General features: G+C 34.7%; 1 protein-coding gene across 2 annotated transcripts in view; it reads right to left on the bottom strand.

Moving 5' to 3' along the window:
* The window catches only part of ALCAM (activated leukocyte cell adhesion molecule), a 217962-nt gene that overhangs the window by 56559 nt on the left and 146636 nt on the right, over positions 1-14767 (bottom strand). For both annotated transcript variants that reach the window (XM_055568024.1, XM_055568025.1), the window contains exon 2: positions 1989-2089. In XM_055568024.1, coding sequence (XP_055423999.1) covers positions 1989-2089 — 101 coding nt within the window. The remainder of the gene's footprint in view (positions 1-1988; positions 2090-14767) is intronic.

Below are 14767 nucleotides of genomic sequence, written 5' to 3'. Positions count from 1 at the left end.
GATCTCCATTATGGGAGATTACCATGCAGCAAGAGAGAAATGAATCCATCTTTCCTCTGGGTTTGCTCCCTTTCATTCTTTCCAAATCTGCTCTTTGTCTTTCAGGTTATATTAAATTGAGGTTGTATACTGCATCTGGGAATCAAGACTGCTTTCAGAGCATATGGCACTTCAAATATAGCTCATCAGTTTATTGCTGAAGCTTTTTATTTCATTAACAGTTTGAAACCTGCCATTATTATTTGTTTTCACTGCCATTGTGCCAGTTCAGTTTAGGTGAAAAGTATTCCCTGGGCATCAGAAATGTCGATAATCACAGAAGTTTTTCACCACTGGATTCCATTTATGTTAGCACTAAGTTTGACTCTAGGTGCTAGCCTCCCAGACCCTTGGGATTTTAGGATTATGAATAGACTTTGTCCTCATAGGCCTTAACTTTGTATTTCCATTTTCATACGGAACCAGAAATAGTTAAAAATTACCCAGGGCAAGCTGGATATTAGGAGGAGGGAACAGGGAAGTGCTATGCTGCTTTGCCTTCTTCTTCTGCCTTCACCTGCCCCATCACAGACTGTGTTTAGAACTCAGTGGTACCACACTCACAACAGTTTACACTTTTCACACAATTATGATGTGCCAAGTACTAGGTAAGTATTCTTATATAAATTACTTCATGTAACCTTCACAACAGTGTAAGGAAGATTATCATTATCATCTCATTTTTTTTTCCATGAGAAAGTGGGGATTAATTCACTTGTCCGGAATTCTATAGCCAGTACATGATAGATTATGCAGTCTGACTTCAGAACCTGTACTTCAAGAGATTGTGTTTCACTACCCCTTGGATGCAACTATGCATGTTTCTATTCTGTGGAACATTTGTTCTTGCAGATATCTGAGAGAAAAAGTTGTGTGGTTCAATAAACCTAAGACATGAATGAACTCAGACAATTCATCATGTAGCTGTATATAGGAAAGGCTCTGAGAAGTATTATAATACCACAGTTTTCAAGAATTATTGGACCATCAAATCCTTTTCCTAGTCAAATATCTTTTAACATTTCAAGGACCTAGGGAAATTTTGCCAATTGTGTTCAATGAAACATATGTCCTTTGTTCAAACTTGCAAACTATTGTGTCTTATGTGATCTAGCACTGGGAAATGGTGCCACACAGATGCTTTTTGTTGGTTTTGGTAAATAGATTGAGGTATTTTATGGGTCAAAGTTTTCCAGCCTTTCCACTTCACCTACTAGGATATCTATCCTGCATTTCCAACCTTGATACCTGAGAAAATATGATTTTGCTATCTGTAAGAAATGAATGGATGAGATGGTTGGATGGCATCATCAGTTCGATGGACATGAGTCTGAGCAAGCTCCGGGAGTTGGTGATGGACAGGGGAGCCGGACGTGGTATCCATGGGGTCGCAAAGAGTCAGACACGACTGAATGACTAAACAGAACTGAAAAAATGAATAAAATCAGCAATGTTAAATTTTAAAAGAAGATACCACATCAACTGAGTTGTAAGACCAAGTACCAGAAATAGGCTGCTAATACTGATGACTAGTTTTCAGTGAACATTTGAATGCTCTGGTTCCTGGTACATCTTGCCTTTAAAGTAACCACACCAAACAAAACATGAGTATGTAGAGAATGGCAACCATTTTCCTCTAAGCTCTGTCCTATACTCCCTGAGTTTATTCTGGAATTCTGCCATTTCTTTTGCTTTGAAAACTTCAGGGTGACTCTTTCAGACTAATTTGAGCTAAGAATGATCTGTTTATCGGCTGTATTTTAAAATAGCATTTGTTATGTAAGGAATTATTCTTTTGATATACTCAACACATTAATTTCATCTCCTTACATTTATACCCACAGTTGAATATTATCATTATGTTATTTGAAATTCACATTTACTCATAGAAGGAACTTTCTTTAAAAGACTAGAGGCAACTAACCAAGTCCTAGATAGGTCACACTTACATATTTCCATTTGCCAAACATGAGATTCTGAGGTACATCAACTCGGCAAGGCATGATAATGGTATCTCCATATGCTGAGTTTACAGTATACCATCCAAGACCTTTAAAGGAAAGGAACAAAAGAGAGACAGAAGAGTTCAAATATTCTCCTGAAGCAGCAAAGCAAATAACTTTAGTACAAGATGCAAGTCTTAGTGAAGGTTTTGTATTATAATTTTATCCTAAATGAAATTTGTATTTCATTAAATTATGCAGTTAGAACATATTTCCTATTTAAATATCAACAGCTCTTATTTAGCTACTAAGCCTTTGAATGTTATATGATTCAAATCCATAAATCTCAATTTTACCAGGGAATAGATAAATGCATGGGTGCATGGTAAGTCACTTCAGTTGTGTCTGATTCTTTGCGGCCCTGTGGTATGTGGCCTGCCAGGCTCCTCTGTCCATGGCATTCTCCAGGAAAGAATACTGGAGTGGGTTGCCATGCCCTCCTCCCGGGAATCTTTATGATATAGGGATAGAGCCTGCATCTCCGGTGGCTCCTGTATTGTAGGTGGATTCTTTATCACTGCTGCTGCTGCTGCTAAGTCGCTTCAGTCGTGTCCGACTCTGTGCGACCCCATAGACGGCAACCCACCATGTTCCACCGTCCCTGGGATTCTCCAGGCAAGAACACTGGAGCGGGTTGCCTTTTCCTTCTCCAACGCATGAAAGCAAAAGTGAAATTGAAGTCGTGTCCGACTCTTAGCGACCCCATGGACTGCAGCCTACCAGGCTCCTCCATCCATGGGATTTTCCAGGCAAGAGTACTGGAGTGGGGTGCCATTGCCTTTATCACTGAGCCCTGTATAAATAAGTAGTATTCACCCACTGGTGAAGCCCCGTATAAATAAGTAGTATATGCCAAAGGAACCATATAGCATCTGGTATTTATTTTCACCTTCAACTGTATTATATAAGGAGAAAATTCACTGTATTTCATAGAAACATAGGACTATACAAAGAGATTAATATACTTAAAATTTTCAAAACTGGGTTCAAATATATTTGTGATTTTTATTTGAAAATACTCTTAAATTTAACTTCTGGAAAATTGCAAAAAACTATAAAAAAACTAAGAACACGTACAAATAAGCCCACAACTGAATCTTAATTATAAAGTGGCAAAATGAGCATGAAAGTGTCCTGCTTTACTGTAGTAATGGTTAAAGTACTAGTTTTCATTTTAACTCTACACAAAATATTAACATGACAAGAATCTGTAGGGAATTCCATGGTGGTCCAGTGGTTAGAACTTTGCACTTTCACTACTAGAGAGAGGGTTCAATCCCAAGTAGGGGAAACAAGATCCTGCAAGCAAGGAGAGGGCAAAAAAAGAAAAGATTTGTAGTATGAAATTTCTTCATGAAATGATTACACTGCTTTTTTGGTAGACAATCTAACTTGTTACTAAAGTATATAAAACTTCCTTATTCAATACTTTATTGAAAAGAATGCAAATTATAACTAATTGAATTATCAATAATTTCCACATTTTTCATAGATATGTAACATACTATTCAAATTTATGACATTTAAAGAAACATAGGCATTTAACTTGACAATAATATAGTATTTAGCAGATCTTTTTACCTTACTTTATTTACATCTGTCTTTAAGATTAGATACATTGACAATTATTTAATTGTATTAAATGATTTAACATCTATTAAGATACAACCAGTACTTTTGCCTAGAGAATCCCATGGATGGAGGAGCCTGGTAGGCTGCAGTCCATGGGGTCGCTAGGAGTCAGACACGACTGAGTGACTTCATTTTCACGTTTCACTTTCATGCATTGGAGAAGGAAATGGCAACCCACTCCAGTGTTCTTGCCTTGAGAATCCCAGGGACGGGGGAGCCTGGTGGCTGCCGTCTATGGGGTCACACAGAGTCAGACACGGCTGAAGTGACTTAGCATAGCATAGCAAGATACCTCATAATGGGATGCGGAGTGTGAAGGGGCTAACTAAATTGAAGAGAAAAACAAACGATATTTTGTCCACCAGGTGGTGCTAAAGTGCAAAGCTAAGGCAATGTACAATACATAAATAAGACCATCTTATGACTTTCTGAACAAACAAGTCAGGGTGGATACTATCTTTCACTGTTACCCATCAGTCACAACATGTACAAAAATTTCATATTAACCTTAGTAAAGAAAGAAAAGGAATTCTGTCAACTGAGGAAGGTACTTTCCTTTAAAGCAATTTTGCTCCAGTGAACAAAAACATTACAGAGAACACAAATTTTCACAAAAATAAACCACACAACTACTTTTCAGGATTTTTAACATCGTTAAAATGAAGAATACAAAGTATAGTATAAGCCATAGAATGTGTTTTTAACTTGCTATTAGAGACAAAATTTGACTAAAACTTTCATTACATATTATTTTATAATGAAAAATTAATTTTTTATCAATAATTTTCAATTGTTTAATGCCAATCATATTGTGATTTAAATTTCTTTTTACAATAAATCATTGAAGAGCATAAGACTGTAGATGAAGAAATGGTCTCTTCAGCTTTATTAAAATAAAAATTGTAAGGATTTAGACATGTGGTTGCAGACAAGCAAACTTCTGGCAGTTAAGAAACTGTTTTATTTCATAAGTAGAACTTGGTTTTGTACAATACTTTGGCTCCTAAATGTGGAACTTGTATCACGTATTTTAGGATCTGTTCAAGCACTGTACACAGGGTCTTCCATGCCATGGAAACAATTTTGTGATTCAGTATTTTTTTTTCATGACTATATAGTGAGACACTTGAATATGTAATGACTCTAGAAAGTTGTGAATCTTTTCCTTAAATTATGGCAAGACATGAATGTCTAATTATTTTCTGTATTATAAAAACATCTTTTGACAACTGATGGTGTTCCCACAGTTGGTCCAGGAGTGAAAACAGATTACAGGGTTTAGGTACCAATGAGGTGATCCTTTGCTAGGTAAAGGGAAATAAAAAAATGCCTTTTCTAAAAAATGTAATGCTCTGCTCTATCTTACAGACCATTTTTCTTTCCTCTTGTCTATAAAGCTTCAATATACAGCAAACTTTATAATTTTATAATTGATTTAAAATTTTAAAATGCTATAATTTTATAATTGAAATTAAACCTATGCGAATTTCAAGTACATAATGTATTAGCATGATGAAAGCACAATTACAGCAGGGAAAGGAACACATTTTTTTTAACCACAGTATCCCAGGAATAATTTCTGGCACTTAATGGGCATCTAATAAGATAATTTTTCATTTGAATCTTGTGGAATACTTTCCACTTTAGTTATCAAATTAACATCTTTGAAACCAGGGAGGCATTGACAACACTGGAACTTTCAAAATTCTTATTCCTGTCACCTACTATAAAGGCTGTCATGTACTGTCTTCAATGTTTAGGGAACATGGATTTGAGCTTGAATGGCATGCTCTTACTTGAAGAGAAACAAACACAAATTCGATGTTTTTATGAGTTTATGGATGAAACTACAGGAGAGAACATTTCTTCCTTCCCTTTCAAGAGAAATGAAGCACTGTTTGTACTCCATGATTTGCAAAAGTCCTTAAGAAATACCTTTTCCTTACCTGTGATGATAATACAGAGTTGTTTTTTAAAGTATTTGCAAAGTTATGGACTGGGTCTTTTACTGACAGCTTGATATCCAAAATTAGCCATGACAGGACTTTCCAGAAACATAGAGCAATAATACATTTGACAAGAATGAGCATAGTAGGTAAAAGAGCAAGAGAGAAGAGAGCGAAGCCCTGGTCCACAGACTGAGGGCAGAATGAGTGATAATCATTCGGAAGGCATTAGGAGCCACAATCACAATGATTTTAGAAATAATTTTCAAGTTTGCCATATTCATCAACTTTCCTGTTCAGGTAGGAGTATAATGGCTCCCAGGTTCATCTGAAAGAAAGACTTGTACATGTGGGAGAGCTAATATTGTTAACCCTCTAGGGATAAAGTAGCTATAAAGACTACTATGATTTCATGATACATTGGCTTCCTGACACCTCTAGGGCACCTCAGTCTTTGAGATGAAGTGCCAGGTAGACCCAAAGCACCTGTCAACACAAATAATTCTGTTTATACTTTTCATGGAAGCAAGAGATTTTATCTCTGAATTGCCAAGTCTGAATTAAATTTAGCTTTCTAGAATCTCCCTGCAATTACTTCCCTGTAATATTAGTTTGTTAAATTATTCATGGTTTTGTAGTCTAGAGATTATTGGATATTATTGCAAATATAGAATACCTATGATGTCCTTTCTCAAAGAGGCTAAATAGAAAATATAGAAGGAAATGTGTGTGTGCACAAGGGTTTGCATTTCTGTTCTATACATGTTATGTCTATATGTACATGTCAGAAGATACTTTAAACTGGGCTAAATCACCTTCTGTATTAAATGTGTTCTAAAAATTTAGTGTAATGTTATTCATTATTATTACTGTTGCTATCAAAATGTCATGACATAGAATAAAACATAAATATGTGCTATACTTGAATAGCATTGTGTAGTTATTTAGTCATTCTTATGAAGAATTATTAGCTACAGATAAAGAACTATAGAACTAGAAAGGTGACATAGGAGAATTCAGTGAGAAAAAAATTAGACAAGCACAGACCAAGAAAAATCTCTTGACCAAATAATTTCACATATAGCATTCTCAGGCAAGTGATCATAAAATATAAGATAATTATAGTTATGCATTTTATACAGCAAATAATTTAAAGAGGCACTAATACAGACTCTGGCAACCTTTTGAAGTCAGGTGAATGCTTTATATTTCTAATTAAAATAATAAAACTGTAATAATTTGGGCCATATTGGTGAGAATTTCTTTTCCTGTGTAGAGTAATTCTTAAGGATGGTCAACGTCTGAGTAATCATTCTCTTTGCATTGTTGACAAATAGACATCTGCATTGAGGTCACTTAAAAGTCAGAATCTGCTACCATATTTCAAGTGAAAGTGCAGCAAATAATATAGAATAGTATAAGACCAAAATTCATCAGAGTCTGTTTTACAGGCTGTAATTTAGTGTGGTTAATTATTTTTTATTGCACTGATACTTTGAAAGCATCATCATCCTTAAAAGCATTTTTTTTTAAAGCTTTTTTTTTTTTTTTTTTAGCTCTGTAGCTCTCGTCGGTGCCATAGAAGGGTAAATCATTTTGCAATGGGCTCAGAGCTTATAACATAAAAACTAAATTCCAGTTCTACAGAAATGTTAGAGAAATTTATTTGTGCAAATGAACTGTTGGGAGAGGAAGTAGGTAAAAATGAGAGTTATCCTTAGAAATTACTTTCATATGTATTTGACTGATTTTGACAAACATGCCAGTGTCCCTATTTGCTTTATTAATGAATTAAGATATGTACAACTCTAATTAAAACAGGTAGTGTTTCTTAATTTCATCACCGTTGACATTTGGGACTGAATAAATCTTTACTGTGGGGGCTGTCCTACATAATTCTAGCAGCACCCCTGTCTCTGCCCCTCAGATACCAATAGCACCTTCTTCTCAGTAAGACAACAGGAAAATCTTCAATCACGGCAAATGTCCCCAGGAGGCAAAACTGCCCCCAGAAATCCCAACTAGTTAAGAACTACTGGTTTAGACCTTCATTCATTTAATAAAACTTGGTTTCCAATAAAGGGATCATTGTTGTAAAACAGAATCTTAGTGTAGGACTAAATAATCACTGAATATGAATGAAGGGATGGAGGAAGCAATTGCACATAATAACATCTATAAAATTGGTTTTCTTCACAGAAACATATTATATTAAACTACGATAGGAGGATTGATTTCTGACTTTGAAACACTGGGATCCAATCCAATCTAAGAAATTACAAAAGATCTATTTCACAGAAATCTACTTCATATATTCATTATACTGAAACACAAATTGTATCTACTATATATACTTTCTAAAGTGTATATATCACATGTATCTTATTTTTTTTTAATTTAAATTTATTTATTTTAATTGGAGGCTAATTACTTTACAATAGTGTATTGGTTTTGCCATACATCAACATGAATCTGCCACGGGTGTACACGTGTTCCCAATCCTGAACCCCGCTCCCACCTCCCTCCCCATACCATCCCTCTGGGTCATCCCAGTGCACCAGCCCCAAGCATCCTGTATCGTGCATCGAACCTGGACTGGCGATTCATTTCTTATATGATATTATACATGTTACAACACGTACCTTATTTGATATGATAAAATATAATAGCTCTACTGACAGAAGATTAAGCTGATGTCTTTAAAGAGTCTTCCAAACCTGATTTTATGATTCAATGATACATAATTATATCTCATAATTCCTCTCATAAACTATTATATTAAACAAGAGTTTAAAATCTTTGTCAAGGTCATGTAATATACAACAAGTAAGATTTCTGTGTGTGTGTGTGTGCGAGCGTGTGCATGTGTGATATGAGTTCTTGTAATTCCCAAATAACTTGGTTGCATGGCAGATGGGAGAAGACATCTGAGGGAATCCAAAGTCACTTTGTGAAACTGAGAAAACAGCTATGCAGCCTCTTTTTCCTAATTCAATTCCCTTCATAAACATGGCCACATGGGGGGTCAAATTGGGTCTTTGCTGAATCAGAATTAGGAATATAATTTTTCAAAGTTTACTTCTACATTGCCTTTCATAAGAATCATATATTATAATGTAGATATAGTTGTGCAATGGCTACATATCAGAAAAATAGTAATCTTCCTTTTTTTTTCTCTCACCAGTTGCTACAATTTTAGATATGCCCTGTGTGCTTATGTGCTTCAGTCATGTCTGACTCCTTGCAACCCTTTTTACTGTAGCCTGCTGGCTCCTTTGTCCATGGAATTTTCCAGGCAAGAATACTGGGGTGGGTAACCATTCCCTTCTCCAAGGGATTGTCCCAATGCAGGGAGTTAACTTGCATATCTTGCATCTCCGCCATTGCAGATGGATTCTTTACCATTGAGCCATTGAGGAAGCCCTATAAATGCATTATATTATGTCTTTTAGATAAATGGTTAGGCCACTGTGGAATCACATTCAGATGAAAAAAATCTTTTCACTAAATTATAAAATACTGCTAGTATTCAGGAATACACTATAATATATGTGTTTTTAACATTACTTCCAAGTTTGGCATGTTATAATGTTCAAAATATTTATATTTTTAGTGGAGTATAGGTCAATTTAATAATCTATATTATATCACAGAAAGGACATCTAGAAAAACAATATAATTTTAAAAAAAATATAGTAACCAGTTTGCATTACTGTGCTGAAAATTACCTTCTCAATTTACCATGTGAAAATAAAAGTGAAAGTTACTCAGTTGTGTCTGACTCTTTGTGATCCCATGGACTGTACAGTCCGTGGAAATCTCCAGGCTAGAATACTGGAGTGGTTAGCCTTTCCCTTCTTCAGGGGATCTTCCCAACCCACAGATTGAACCCTGGTCTCCCACATTGCAGGCAGATTCTTTACCTGCTGAGCCGCAAGGGAAGCCCAAGAATATTGGAGTGGGTAGCCTATACCATATGCCTCATTATATAAATATCCTAAGCATATAATGATCTATGAGCCTGATAAGTCACACTTATTTCCACTTAGTTTAGGTTTTACTTCATCTCTGCTTCATTTTTTATCATTGCTCCTTGGGACCATCTGCTTTGACTGAATTCCTACATATTCTTCAAGGCCCATCTCAAAAAATCACCTATTTATACATTAAACAAGCATCAAGTGTTTACTGAACACCTACTACAATCAACACCTACTACTACTATCAGGGCTTCCCTGATAGCTCAATTAGTAAAGAGAATTCGCCTGCAATGCAGGAGACCCTGGTTCAATTCCTGGGTTGGGAAGATCCCCTGGAGAAGGGATAGGCTACCCCTCCAGTATTCTTGGGCTTCCCTTGTGGCTCAGTTGGTAAAGAATCTGCCTGCAATGCAGGGGACTGGGGTTTGATCCCTGGTTTGGGAAGATCCCCATTTTTTATTATAGTAATTTTGACAAATTATATCTTTGATCCTTATTAGGAATATGTCCTAAAACTGGCAGTTTACCCAAATTCATAAATGCACATAAAATTTTCTTAATAAAATGCAATAAACTGTTACATTTTTTTACTTTTTCTTTCCTTTCACCATCAACACCAGCATTTGGATTCCATTTGGGGTCACTTTTAAATTATAAAGCAAAAATTTTACTTAGAAATGATTTAAAAGCAACAGAAATGATTTAATTTATGGACTTTTTTCTTACTTTTTGTGAAATGCCTCAGGAATTTTAAACCAGCAAAACACAAACTCTACTGTACTTGTTAGAATTTCTTAGCTTGGGATCCATAAATGGACTTTATGGCATCTATGAATCCTCTAAAGTTATTTTTTAAAAAACCCAAATTGTAGTATACTGAGGCATCTCTTTTTAAAGAAAGAGAATTCAGAACTTTTATTAGATTGTCAAAGATTGCCTTGAATTAAAAAATAAAATATTTAAGGTTCATTCTAAATTGAATAGAACTTATGGAAGCATAATTTGATGCTATCTATCAAATTTTAAAATGCAAATACCCTTTGATCCAGTAATTATACCATTGAGGATCTAGCCTACAAAAAGTTTTTGCACAAGTGCATGATTGTATATAAAGATAACACAGAATTATTTTGAATACTAAACAACTGAGGAAACTAATGTTCATTAAAACAGAAATATAAGCTAGAGGGTGTATTTACACAATACTCTCCATGAACCCGCTGAAACAAATAGGCAAATACATTGTTTTCCTTTTTGTCTGTATATATTTCAGTATTTATTCTTTATCAGTATTTATTCATTTATTGGCTATTGAGTGCTTGCTTTGTGCCCAGGGCTGTCTAGGGTAGGCAATTCACACTGATAAAAGGAAAACACCCTGTACTCAGAGTTTAAATTCTATATATATATATATATATGAAGTTTAATTTCTTTTCAAAAGAGGGAGAAATTATCAGTTTAATTTCTCTACTATGCTGCAACCAATTTGAAGGAAAAACCTACATTGCCCTCACTTTGAAATTCATCACAGCACCATGAAGGTTGCAGGTGCTCAATAATAATGGGCAAAATAAAGCCCCATTGCAGTGCACTGAAAGGAACTCTATCAGATCATATTCTTACAGCCCTTAACTTTTAGTCCTCATTTAACATTTCAGAAAACCATATACTATTCTTTGGGATTCTAGGGAATCCGGGAAGGTGGGGATAAAGCAGATACTGAAGTAATTAGAATTCAATATCTTAGCATTGTCCACCACCAAAAAGCTATTGTGTTTTAAAAATATTTTTAATGGAATAAAACATACACTCAAAACAGTGCACCGACCTAGATTTACATTTGAAATGTCACCAAGAGCATCAGGATTTAGGGTTTCTTTGACAGTTCTCTTCACATTCTTTGTTCTGAAGATGAAACTGGGGTTTCCAAAAATTTGTTTCACAGGGGAGCTGTGTGTCACCAAGTCCTCATTCCTCAGTGATGAGTTTTTGACTGGACTATACAGTCTCTGTAAACACTGGTCCCTTTGTGGGGACAAACTCAAATAAAAATACTTAAAAACACTTGATGCTCTATTGCAAGGCAGGGGGAAGGCAAGAAGACTACATTGAACCAGAAATTTAAAATTTGTATATGAAAATAATAATCTTCTATATTTTATTTAAAAATGTGGTAAAGGAGACTAAAGAAAAGAATGTTTAATCATGTTTCCCTTTATATTCTACAGTTCACACATTATAATAATTACAAATATTTATGCAACTAATAATTTATGTAAGTTGAAATTCATAAAGTTGACTATTTTCTACTATCATCCTTCTCTCCTAATTATCTAGGACTTGATGCTATGTCATTAAGGAATTAATTAATCAATAAAATGAAAAGAATCAGTAAACATTATTTTCCTTTTGTTTCTCTCCCTCAATTCAATTTCCTGCATTAATTTTTGCATTCTCTCTATTCAGATCCTGAGGACTTCATTTGGGAACCAGCTTAACTAAAGAGGTAGGTAGAAGAAACCCCTATTTGAATACTGTCCCATGTTAGATGCAAAGGAAGGATGAAAACATTTATGCTCCAAGTTTAACTAAGTGTATCAGTTCTATTTGAATACTGGAAAGTTACATTTTCCTGTGCATTTTCCCATGTAAGTTGTATTGAAATTGTGAATATGACTTAATTATTTTAGCAAAGACAATAACTGTATTGTATTCACGAAAACACTATCAACAGGAAAGCAGGCACAACGCTTCACAAAAGACCTTAAGTGCATCATCTGAAGTAATGGAAACTTTTGGAATTTAGACTAGAGCCTGTCTTCAGAAAGAGTTCAATAGTTATTGTGACATTATTAAATTTGTTGTGTGCAAATAATTTAATGCCATGACAACAAAAAGACCTCTTGATTAGAGATAATCAAAGCTGTCCTTGATAATACTCTCCAACTCCCAAACAACAAATTCCTAATAGCTTTTACATTTCTCAAATGTCTTAGAAAAAACATATCATAAATATTTTTAGCCAATAAGATCAGCATTGTTTTCAGAGAACTTCTGTTAATAATAGCTTGTGCTAATTTTATTGCTTTAGCATTTAAAGTAATATTCTATAGCATTAGAGAATTTTACCCAATAATTGAGGTAATGAATTACGGGGGGGAGGGAGGGGATAGCAAATAAATTGTCAAGGCTCCTGAACGAGCAGAGTAGTAAACTTTTGCTTCCTAATTGCTTGAGTGATCTTGTCCAGGATGCCTGCTTCTGGAATATTCCCGGTTAAGTATTTAACTAGGTAACGAAAAATGTTTACATAGGTTGAAATAGCTTTTTGCTCTTTTCTTCACATGAATCCCAATTAGCACTGCCTATGTCTCCTGAGGACATAGATTTGTACAATCAAACATGGTAAGTAATAAAGGTTAAAAAGCTATTTAATAGATTTCCCCACATATTTCGTGAAGATTGCTGGCTGAATTCCAAGACTTAGATTCGTGTAAATTCCATGCTTTTAAATTGACAACTTCCCACAGGAGTTGTAATATAAGTTAAGGTCATAGGAAGAAAATGATGGCTTTCTATGACATTTGCCCTTTTTTAAGAACTAAACTCAGCTTACTATGAAATCTAGTTTTCTAGTTCTTATGAGGAAGAAGAAATAGAAACACTTGTCCAATATATTTTTTTGAAAGTAATTAAGACCATAGGAAAAATAAAATTTTCTTAAAAAAATTTAAAAGTAAAACAAATAGTTGCACAATACGAAATCAACATAATATACTACATAAAAATGAAATCATCCTCCAGTCTTAAGAGGTTTTGTTTTGCTTCAAGGACAGGTCAGCATAGAGAATGACACCCATGGTAGCTTGTCTACAGCACAAGCTCAGTGGTATTGCTCTGAAATGCATGAACTTAGACAACATTAACAATAACTTTGATATATTCCACTTTCCCTGACAGTCATTACTCTTAATTGATGAGTGGGAGGAAAAGTGGGAAAGAGAACAAGATAATTTAGGAAAGCAATGAGTAGAAATGAGAAATATAGGAAGTTGTATTGAAAGGTAGTTTTAATCTTTTCTAAGGATATCAGAATGGGGAAATGCTTTTAAAGACCTTGTAAAATCTGGACCTTAATTTGGCTGAGCTTTGAAACTCTTCCTTACTCTTATTAAAGATTTTTAAGTTGCTGAACACTTTGTAATCCCAGAGGCTCATTGTAACTTTAAAATGTGTCATATTTATACTGTGATTTAGGAAAAGGTTTAATGATCCGCAGAGTTTCTGGAAGACTAACCATCATGGACAAAATGGCAAAAACGATAACAACAACAAACACCTAGAAAGGTGAGCAAGTTCTTACAGCAGGAAATGGCTCTTCTGCATTCAGCTGAATTATCTAGGCCAAAATACCAGAGTGGGTAGCCTTTCCCTTCTCCAGGGATCTTCCCAACCCAGGATCAAACCCAGGTCTCTTGCATTGCAGGCGGATTCTTTACCAGCTGAGCCACAAGGGAACTGGCCCTCTAAAATTAGTAGGTTATTGGATCCTAGAAAATTCAGATTGCAATAGGGGTATAGTGAAGAAAAAAAAAAATAAAACCTACAGTTTGATTTAGTAAAGAGTTAGCCAAATTAAAAGCAAAAAATACATTAGAGCAATTATAGCAAAAATAATGGACATTTTATGGTGATTTGTAGTTTGTAGTACTCTTTTATGTATATTGTACATTTTTGCATTTGAATCTCACAATAGCCCTGTATGATGAACAAATAAATGTTTATGGTGAACACATACTATGATGCTTCCTTTGCTGATGGGATCCTGTTCACCCTTCAAAGCCAAGAGACTACTACACAAGAGACTACACCAACAATATCAAACCAGTATATAGTGAAGCTAGAGCGCCAAATTAATTCTCACCTGAAGTCCAATACTCATCACTATTAGATACACAGAAAATGATGACACGTTCTTATTTCATTTTAAATTGTGGTTAAGCTAGGAATATTGTTTGAAAAGTATAAAATGTTTTCCGTATGTATTAGTAAATAAAACTTTCATATTTAACATTATAAAACCTATAGGTCAGAAGGACAGAAGGACTAGCAAGAAAATAAACTATTAAGTTTACCACCTCTTTCTCAATTGGATGTTATATACCAA

This window comes from Bubalus kerabau, chromosome 2 (assembly GCF_029407905.1).
Source record: "Bubalus kerabau isolate K-KA32 ecotype Philippines breed swamp buffalo chromosome 2, PCC_UOA_SB_1v2, whole genome shotgun sequence".
NCBI lineage: Eukaryota > Metazoa > Chordata > Mammalia > Artiodactyla > Bovidae > Bubalus > Bubalus kerabau.
The sequence above is the reverse complement of the archived record's forward strand: the minus strand, read 5'-3'. Positions and strand labels throughout refer to the sequence as shown.